Here is an 11,902-nt window from a genome sequence, read left to right as displayed (position 1 = left end):
CATGGACTGGGTGAGAACATGTTCTTTACCCATGGACTGGGTGAGAACATGTTCTTTACCCATGGACTCGGTGGGAACATGTTCTTTACCCATGGACTCACAGACAACATGTTCTTTACCCATTGACTCGGTGAGAACATGTTCTTTACCCATGTACTCGGTGAGAACATGTTCTTTACCCATGGACTCAGAGAGAACATGTTGTTTACCCATATACTCGGTGAGAACATGTTGTTTACCCATATACTCGGTTAGAACATGTTCTTTACCCATGGACTCTGTGAGAACATGTTCTTTACCCATGGACTTGGTGAGAACATGTTCTTTACCCATGGACTTGGTGAGAACATGTTCTTTACCCATTGACTCGGTGAGAACATGTTCTTTACCCATGGACTCAGAGAGAACATGTTGTTTACCCATAGACTCGGTGAGAACATGTTCTTTACCCATTGACTCGGTGAGAACATGTTCTTTACCCATGGACTCAGAGAGAACATGTTGTTTACCCATGGACTCAGAGGGAACATGTTGTTTACCCATAGACTCGGTGAGAACATGTTCTTTACCCATGGACTTGGTGAGAACATGTTGTTTACCCATGGACTTGGTGAGAACATGTTGTTTACCCATTGACTCGGTGAGAACATATTGTTTACCTTGTACTCGGTAAGAACATGTTGTTTATCCTTGTACTCGGTGAGAACATGCTCTTTACCCATGAACTTGGTGAGAACATGTTTTTTACCCATGGACTTGGTGAGAACATGTTGTTTACCCATGGACTTGGTGAGAACATGTTGTTTACCCATTGACTCGGTGAGAACATATTGTTTACCTTGTACTCGGTAAGAACATGTTGTTTATCCTTGTACTCGGTGAGAACATGCTCTTTACCCATGAACTTGGTGAGAACATGTTTTTTACCCATGGACTTGGTGAGAACATGTTCTTTACCCATAGACTTGGTGAGAACATGTTCTTTACCAATATACTTGGTGAGAACATGTTCTTTACCCATGGACTTGGTGAGAACATGTTCTTTACCCATGGACTCAGAGAGAACATGTTGTTTACCCATAGACTCGGTGAGAACATGTTCTTTACTCTTGGACTCGGTGAGAACATGTTCTTTACCCATGGACTTGGTGAGAACATGGTCTTTACCCTTGGACTCAATGAGAACATGTTCTTTACCCTTGGACTTGGTGAGAACATGTTCTTTACCCATAGACTTGGTGAGAACATGTTCTTTACCAATATACTTGGCGAGAACATGTTCTTTACCCATGGACTTGGTGAGAACATGTTCTTTACCCATGGACTCAGAGAGAACATGTTGTTTACCCATAGACTCGGTGAGAACATGTTCTTTACTCTTGGACTCGGTGAGAACATGCTCTTTACCCTTGGACTCAGTGAGAACATGTTCTTTACCCTTGGACTCGGTGAGAACATATTGTTTATCCTTGTACTCGGTGAGAACATGTTCTTTACCCATGGATTTGGTGACAACGTGTTCTTTACCCATGGACTCGGTGAGAACATGTTCTTTACCCATGGACTCGGTGAGAACATGTTCTTTACCCTTGGAGTCGGTGAGAATATGTTCTGTTGACACGCCTTGACGTTCTCTGGCAGAACACAAACTCTACTGGAAGGTCCGAATGACATTGCTGTGACCAGAAGTTTTGTTTCATACTCATAACTTATTTTTACATATTGGGAGTTGGAAATAACAACCTACAATCCACATTGTTTGTGTGTAGAAGGTGAACAATTAGAATGAAAGTATTGTTTGTATGGAAGGAAATGTTTTACTTAACACATTTTATTTACAGTTATATGGCGTCGGACATATGATTAAGGACCACACAGATATTAAGAGATGAAACCCGCTGCCGCCACGCAATGGGCTACTCTTTTCGATTAGCAGCAAGGGTTGATGATGATAGATGTTAGAACGACACAAAACTACAGGTATACAATGAAGTTATCAGTTGGATGTAAAAGATGATGATAGGCTGACAAAACATGATTTTTTTCTTGTACTCGGAACCCTTTTGTTTAAAGAGGACACCAGTAAATACAAGCCCCATTTTAAATATGCGATTTTCAAGCCGACGTCATTGGCTAACAATCATCCAATAACACAACGCGTTATGCCAGTAGGCGAACCAATAAAACCACCCCTATGACTATTATATAACAATATAAAACAATTTTTGTTTAACGACACCACTAGAGCACACTGATATATTAACCATCGGCTATTGGAAGAAATGAAGGAACTGTTTTAACGACGCACGCAACACGTTATTTACGGTTATATGGTGTCAGACATATGGTTAAGGACCACACAGATATTGAGAGAAAACCCTCTGTCGCCACTTCATGGGCTACTCTTTTTGATTAGACGCAAGGGGTCTTTTATATGTGCACTGGCTGGAACGAGAAATAGCCCAATGGGCCCACTGACGAGTATCGATCCCAGACCGACCACGCAGCAAGCGAGCGCTCTACCACTGAGCTACGTCCCGCCCCGGCTATTGGATGTCAAACATTTGGTAATTCTAATATATAGTCCTAGAGAGAAAACTCGCTACATGTTTTCATTAGTACCAAGAGATCTTTTATAAGCACCATACCACAGACAGGATAGTGCACACCACGGCCTTAGATATACAAGTTTTGGTGCACTGGCTGGAACGAGAAATAGCTCAATAGGCCACCGACGGGATATGAAAATGAAGATGATTTTTTACAGAAAGCGTCGTTTATAAATGTTTCTACAATACACATTTCCTTGAAGCATCTGTGTCATACACACGCTACTGAATATTAACTAAAATAAAAACAAAACACATCATCTTGAAACATGTATTTATTTATTTTTACTGGAATATAAATCTGAGAGAAATGACGTTTTAAGTATAATATATTAATAACATTAAAAATAACCACAGTGTGAGTATCAGTTGGTTTAATATCACAATTCTAGCCCAGTCGTAACTTTTGAAACGACCAATCTCAAGACACCAAACTGGGCCCGTGCTTATAAAACTTTTAGGGTCTATACGTCACACGCACACCATTAGTTATGGCGTTGCCATGACGTTCAAGTGTCAAACTATATTAGTCTTGAAGTTTTTTAAGCACGGGGCAAGATGACTCTGACGTAACCACACTAACATAGGCATATACCACATAACTGCGACTATACTGCGTTAATTGTTAGCTTAGCATCATTGGTACACAATGTATAATAGACATGTTTATATGTTTTGTTATAAATAAAACTGATATATGGTATTAATAGTGATAAGTGAAGGATTTTTTAAAACATGTGTCTCAAATTTTTAATAATATAAATATGTGTATGCTAACAATTAATTATTAACATTTAAAAGAAATATCAACAAATATGTATCATTGTCAATGACCGTGTAATGAACAATAATTATCACAATTTATGAACGTTTTCTGTTATAATCTTTACCATGGAGACCACTGAAAGTTTAAGAATAAGGGTGTTTTGATAAAAGACACACACAAAAGTAAACACGTCGCACATTCGGAATTTTTGATTCGGCATATTGCATAGAACTGTTTATAAAGCCACGAATAATACTACCCCAAGTGTTCTGGATGTTATCAAATTAATCTCTGTAATCGACACATTGTACAGTTCAACACGTTACTACCAAATTAATCTCTGCAACCATCACATTCAGGATGTTACCAACATATCTGCAATCAGGACACTGTGAAGTTCAATACGTTAACATCATATCCACAGTGGATAGTGTACACATACTACCAACGTATCTGTAATCAACACTTTGTGCTTGTGAGCCTATGTGCGCGTGTGCGCGTGCGTGCGTGTGTGTGCGTGTAACTATATATATATATATATATATATATATATATATATATATATATATATATATATATATATATATATAATCTTAACTATATAATCATAATGTTGTCGTTTTAAAACATTTAAAAATATATTTACTAAATAAACACATAAATAAACCTTTATTGCCCCAGAGACAATTGGTAATGTCATGGATGGGGCCCTGAGTCATCTTCTTGCTTTAATGCTCTACAGAAAGCATTAAATACAAATGTTGCTATAGATATAGCAAATTAAGAAACTGAAAAGAAGGACGACTTAAAACAAATAATTTTCAATTTTTGTGTCAACGATAAAAATCATGTACAAAAACGACTGAATAAAATTACGTAAAAACCAATAACAAAGTTCTCAAAGTGTAAAATAATGTATGTCTTATATAAATGTTATCACACAACAAAATCATCAACAAATATGAAGCTATAACAATAAACAAAACCAGAAAACAAAAACAAACAAGCAAACAAACCCATGTGCCAAGAAACAGAAACCGTCAACGAATATGAGCCAAAATAGTTTTTAAAATCAGAACCATTTGTACAAGCAGGAATTCCAACAGAAACAAAACACTCATCAGTGGCATAGTTATTTTTGGCTATGCTTACCATCTGAATGTAATAAATAACCCAGAATATATATACTTACATAAAAACCTAAAAATCATATACACCTACAGACACCCATGAACATACACAGATAGACACATACTTACTCACTCACATACATGCATGCATACATACATACACACATACATACATACATACATCTTCATCAAAACATTCTATATTATTGGACAAACGCTTAAACTGCATCAACATTTTATTTATGGATTATGCATCGAAATCGTATGCAATTTTCAATAACGTATTTGCGTTTGTGTTCCATTACTTAGATAATATCACAGTTTAATACATTACCAACATATATCTAATTAATATATTCTACAGTTAAATACGCCATAATACCGCAATAATTACACTGTACAGTATAAACACCGTACTAGGCTATCCGAAATCAACACTGTATAATTCAATACCTAACCTATTCGTCACCTTACTTTACTATACAATTCATTACCTAACCATATTCATACCTTACTTTACGTACACTTATTCATTACCATACCATATTAATTACAATACATTACTGTTTAATTCATTACCATACAATATTCATTAACTTACCCGACTGCACAATTCATTACCTAACCATATTATATCACCAGTAATCAAATCGTGCAATTGAACACGTTACCAAAATCTATCTGCAGTCATATAACGGTACAAGTCAGTACATTACTAACACATTGTATATGCAATCATCACATTGTACTATTCAAGACGTTACCAAATTAATCTCGTCATATTGAGAATGTTAATAACATATCTGCAAGCATGACTCAGTTACCAGCACGTCCACTGTACAGAGCAGTACACTATCAACATATCTGCGACCAATACATTGCACTTGTGACATAATAAGACTATCCGGAGTTTGTAGCTATTAAAATAGAAAGTAGACTAATCTACTTACATGTAATACATGTGAGAAATGAAATCTAAAACATATCATTAAATAATTCAAGATTCCCTTTGACCAAGACCCCCCCCCCCCCCCCCCCCCCCACACACACACACACATTTTAGTTGGCAGTCGGATGATGGGGAAATGGTTACGTACGGAGTTACTTCAGGCAAAACTCAACACTGACTCATCAGAAATCTATAGAACATACATATATTTGTCGTAATTTAAGCAAACAAATAAATGTGCATTGTAAGTTTAATTATCTAATAAAGATTTTATTGGCCAAAAATGTTACAATGGCTATAAATTAAGGATATTCCCTTTAGTAAGTTACCAACATATTCCCAATCAATAAACCCGCTATTCTTGTTTTCTTCACTTTAAATAGACACAATGATTTCAGATGACACACGATATAATACGCAATTCAGTAGACATACTGAGTTTATAGTCTACTGAATACACGTTAGGTTCATATACTATAATATATATACTCGTACTAATTGTGTACTATACAAATCATATACATGTACATAAACATCTATTCTAATAAATATATTCATGTTAATTTATATATCATATTCGATCACATATTATATTCAGAATATACGAAGTACCTGTATATTCTATTTATTAGCCGCACACAAATTATATTCTGTTCATTATACTCCAAGAGTTCATAGATGAACTAATGTAAATTGTAATGCGACCAAAAGAAACCACAAACGTACCCCACCCCCAGTTTCAACATGTGTATGCAAAGCTAAAAACAAACACCACCACCATCATACACGTCATCGTCATCGTCATCAAAATTCAAATTTATCATAACACTAAATATAATTTTATTTTAATAACTAAATAATGATGACGATAACGATGATGATGATGATGATGTTGATAATGATGATAATAATAATAATAATAAGAAGAAAAATGATGCTAGTAATAGAATGCATGTACATATATCAGTAATTGACATAAATGGATTAAAGTTCATACCTCATAGATTAAAAAAACACGTCCCACTTTTTAAAAGTTAAATAGCGGAAAAGTATAACAACAGTTTATATTATCTAATAATGGTATAATTTTCACTTTGATGTATTTCTTAGTTTTAAAATTGGGCGTGGCACAAAGCGTAATATCATAAATTACTGTACCATTGTGAAGCTATTCAACATCTACCATCCGAACTGAAAGTGATGGCCGACTGGCATACCATCTTCTTTTGCCAAAGCCGGTGTTTGACAAATGTTTGACAAAGTCACTAGCCCTCGCAGACGTTTTGGCTAGTGTCCTATGCATTAAATGGACATTTCTGAGTTTGCTGCAATGTTTAAGATGTTATCGACTAACAGAGACCTTTTAACGATTGTAATTACATATCAAATATATTTTCCTGCATAACATATTAGTGGCTGTATATTAAACGTGTTTCTGATCGTTCTAATATTTGTACTAGCGTAAATTTCATTTTATTTTCTAAAAATTATTTTTGAAGACAAAATCCAGTTTGGGCTTCTTACTAATATTAAGATGACCAGAAACACATTGAATATACATACTCTGATATTCTAAACAAGAAAATATATTTAATATGTAAGTTTAATCGTAGAAATATTTTATTAGTCGGAAACATTTTACAATGCAGCAAACTCAGGAATGTTCCTTTAAAGTAACACAGGTGAATATTTCCACTAGTCCAGATCTAAAATTCACTAGCCGGGACCGAGGGCTAGTGGATTTGTCGAACCCTACCACAGACTATTTTTGGGGTACAAAATACACTTCTTTACTTCCCCGAGAGTCGTTTTGTCCACAACATACTAGTATGAAGATTTTCGTTTTTATGTTTATCATTAACCACCACTGTCGACGTCTCAGATCCCCACATTGAATAGTCTATGTCAGGCTTTCTGACAAAAAATATTTTGAGGGTATATAATAAAAACAAAACAGACCATAAGTGTCCCTAATATAGATGGTTTAAAAATGGACAAAGGATTTTATGTACTTCACACATTTTAAACAACAAGCAAATATCTATCTGAAAATAATACAAATATATCCCTTGATTTCCAAACTTTTAGGGTACATAATTTTACCATCCGTAGCCACTAGCAAAAACCCTCCGTGTGTGATGTTGCCGTTGGAAGACTTAATCTTAAAACCTTAAGGAAAAGATATCAATTTCGAAGAAATAAGAATGTATATTTTATCATAAACATTCTGGACAGCTTTCAGTTTAAAGTTGCTATTGAAATGTTTTTGTTTGATGACTATGCATACATACGTCAAATATGGAGTGTCACCGTAGTACGTTTGCTTAAATGTCAATAAACCTAGTGCCGTGACCTCAATTAATTTACATCTAATTTGCAAAGTTATCAAATTCTGAAAGTATGTGATCTGACAAATACACACTTCGATTACACTGGATATGCTAGCTACTATATATCACTGGAAGGGGGGGGGGGGGGCAAGGGGGACATATGCCCCCACTTTTCAGATATTTTGCTTTATAATTGCTTTATAATAGTGTAAAAGTGTGCAAATATAGAAGTGTGCCCCCCCCCCACTTTTTGGCACCTTCCTACATCATAGTCATATATATATATATATATATATATATATATATATATATATATATATATATATATATCATACAAACAGATTTATTTTTATTTTCCATTTATGTTTGATCTTTGTTAATACATGTAGTTTATATTCATTTTACTCTACATTTTTCCTTTATACTTTATTTTACTTTATTAGTATAATCCTTACAATAGTCACAGGTGCCCTATTAGTTTATAGCTGTTTTCGTTTAGCTTAAAAAAGACTTTCTATTGATTCTCTTTCCACCGCCCTTTGCTATTTTAGGCCATGTATAGGGACTCTTGGCTGGGTACAGTCCTGGGTAAATATATCATGCTAGGTAGGACACAGTATTTGGTAGTAACAGGCGGCGAAAGAGCATCCTCCCATAATCCTGGACACAGTAAATCCTCCCACTTGATATTAAAATGTGTTCACGTCCAATCGACATATTGGTTAGGTTAATGGTATGAATAGTTAATGTTATGAATAGTTGAGCAATTTCAGTATATGCAAATAACATTATAACAATCACATGTATAACAATACACGAATAACATTATATATATATATATATATATATATATATATATATATATATATATGATATAATTACAAATAATATAATACATAATAAATAAAAAACATATATAATTTCCATGTTTAATATTAATATGATCACATTTATAATATAATAATTGACAATATAATACATATACAGTACACAGTGATAAACTAGTGACCATATGATGAGACTGGGAAGATCCGAAATTTGTGCTTTTTTTGTAGCAACATCGAAGAATTCTGAAAATGACAATACAACACGTTATTTCTCTCCCTTCCAACTCTAATGAGTTCTAAAAGGAATAATAAGTATTTATTTAGAGCAGAATACACCTCACACGTGAACAATCTGAAAATACAAGGTTTGACATTTATTAAAGTACTTCCATGTCCTGTAAATGATATGCATCTTTCATATACAGACACTATTTAAAGACACCCATTCAATTCATCTTCACCAACATCGTAACAATACCCAAGTAGTGGGCAATAACTATAGTGGCATTTGTAACTGACATTACTAAATGTCTCTTGGGTAATACTCATTTGAAACAAAACCATTTTAAAATGTTTATAGTAGCCTTTTACAGTAATATGTTTACACGAACATTTACGGTAATACCCCCCCCCCCCCCCCCTCAGTAATTATTTCGATAATATTAGTTTATTACTCTTCTTTTAGCAGTACATTTTCTTGTACAATAATCTAAGACTTTGTTTACAATATACATGTACTTTATTAATTTTGGAGGGTCGGGATGTAGCCCAGTGGTAAAGCGCTCGCTTGATGCGCGGTCGGTTTGGCATCGATCCCCGTCTCGTTCCAGCCAGTGCACCACGACTGGTATATTAAAGGCCATGGTATGTGCTATCCTGTCTGTGGGAAGTGCATATAAAAGATCCCTTGCTGCATTATAAAAAACAAAATGTAGCGGGTTTCCTCTGTTGACTACAAGCCAGAATTACCAAATGTTTGACATCCAATAGCCGATGAGTTATTAATCAATATGCTCCAGGGGTGTCGATAAACAAAACAAACTTCTTATTAATTTTGGCTAAAATACTCCGTGCACGGCACTATTCTTCATTTAGTAACACACTTCATTTGGCAATGCACTTAGTTTAATAACACGTCAGTAGGCCAATACTTTATTTGGCAGCGCGCTATATAATGTGACCATATAATTTGGTTGGCAATATCATGGATGATAAATGCCCCATGCCCCATTTTGAGAATATATCAAATGGAAGTCAAAACACACCAAAGAATGCAACTCGCATTTCAGTTATTTTTTTGCAATGGCGTAGGCAGGTACCAAAAAGTGTGTGTGTGGGAGGGGGGGGGGGGGGGGGGGGGGGCACACACACACACACACACACACACACACACACACACAGTCCAGTGCACCTTTTTAGAGTATATGAAATGGAAGTCAAAATACATATTAAAATTAAAGCATGTAATTCGCATTCCAGTTGGTTGACAATATCATGGATGATAAATGTGCAGTGCACCTTTTTGAGAGTATATCAAATGGAAGTCAAAACACATATTAAAATTAAAGCATGCAAATCGCATTCCAGTTTATCGAATCATCGATATACCAATCAGATGCCTTAGTTCTACCCTAGGCTTACATAGTGACAGATAAACGTAACCCCCCTCTCTACCGTAGGCTTACATAGTGAAAACACTAAACGATCCCCCATACTACAATAGGCTTACTTAATCACAAAAAAATTACCCCTATACTATCCTAAGCTTACATAATGAAAAAATTACCCCCATACTTCCATACGCTTATATAATGACAAAAATAAATGCCTCTCATAATACCATAGGCTTACGTAGTGACAAACGAAATAAATGACACCCATACTACCATAGACCAGAAACACATTGAATATATACATACACTGATATTCCTAACAAGAAAATATATTTAATATGTAAGTTTAATCGTAGAAATATTTTATTAGTTGGAAACATTTTACAATGCAGCAAACTCAGGAATTTCCCTTTAATCTTGCCAACAATACGAATATAATGATTAAAAAAATACTAACAACGGGTCGATCCATGGGGCCCTCTATCCGTAACATTTGCTACATGGATACGTTAGTCATTCGGCGCTGACCATTAGAGATGTAACAAAAGGCAATTACGAGATGGTATTTGTAATACAATTAATTGGTTTGAGGTATAGATAGCTACCAGCCACTCACGTATAGTACATTCAGCCATTAATAATCTGATCAATCTACACTGCTACATAGTGGCAATCACTGGGTTCAGACACAGATCTGCAGTTTGGTATTGCCATGATTACCTTTCATGGTCGACCGTCATCAAAAAGTGACACTTCACATGCAAACCACCATTCGAATTGCAATTGGTATGTGTCCATTCCACCGTGTGTGCAGTTGGTGGGATACAGTAGAAGTAAATCAATTGATTTTCACCGGTGACCAGTCATCCCCTGGGTATCCCCCTGCCCGCCAAACAGACCATTAATTTAATTTTGCTATGTTGAAGTATTTAAGGCAAGTCTGTATTTTATGACAAGAAAGCTCATGCTGTTATATCACAGAAGATCTAAGGATATTTATGTCGGGATCACCAAGGATTGAGAGATAAATCTACGGAGAGAAGCATATAATTAATTAGGTTAATTAACCTAGGTGAAGATTTCCAGAACAGGACAGTGGTATGTGCCACCACAATTTGTGTGTGCTTCAGAATGTAATGTACGAGGTTATGTGCGTGATGTCTGAATAACACTTTATATAATAAAACTGTACACTTCAGATAATTGAGTTTAGCCTTCATTTTGTTTGGAAGACATTTTGTACAGATGCGGTGAGTTAAAGTTTTTTTTGTGTAAAGTTTATTATTATTATTATTATTATTATTTTTTTGTTTTTTTTTAACCCAGTTTTACTTCATCTGTCAGGGTTATTACCAGAGGGTACGAAGAGTAAAAGTACGTACCCTAAACTATTGGAAATTAATGGACACTGTTTAAAATTTGTCAACGTATATAAAATACAGTGTCTAATTTTAAAGATTTCAAACTCACAGCCGTCTAGTAGGGTCACTTATGTTCTGTTTTCTTTTTATTACGTGCCCTCAAATTAATTTTTGCCTGCTGCCATCAATATTTTTCTGTAATCTACATGGAAAGACATGTTCCTGTGCCTCTGTGGATGACGTTCTACTGTACCAACGTGTAAGTAAAAAATTAAATATACATATATGTATAGTTAGTATATTATAAACTTAGTGAC

General features: G+C 35.0%; 1 protein-coding gene across 1 annotated transcript in view; it reads right to left on the bottom strand.

Moving 5' to 3' along the window:
* Window positions 1–655: 655 nt before the first annotated feature.
* The window catches only part of LOC121381713 (soluble guanylate cyclase gcy-31-like), a 117,220-nt gene continuing 105,973 nt past the window's right edge, over window positions 656–11,902 (bottom strand). The window contains exon 11 of the mRNA XM_041511060.1: window positions 656–1,634. Coding sequence (XP_041366994.1) covers window positions 656–1,634 — 979 coding nt within the window. The remainder of the gene's footprint in view (window positions 1,635–11,902) is intronic.

Source organism: Gigantopelta aegis, chromosome 9 (assembly GCF_016097555.1).
Source record: "Gigantopelta aegis isolate Gae_Host chromosome 9, Gae_host_genome, whole genome shotgun sequence".
NCBI classification, from domain to species: Eukaryota; Metazoa; Mollusca; class Gastropoda; order Neomphalida; family Peltospiridae; genus Gigantopelta; species Gigantopelta aegis.
The sequence above is the reverse complement of the archived record's forward strand: the minus strand, read 5'-3'. Positions and strand labels throughout refer to the sequence as shown.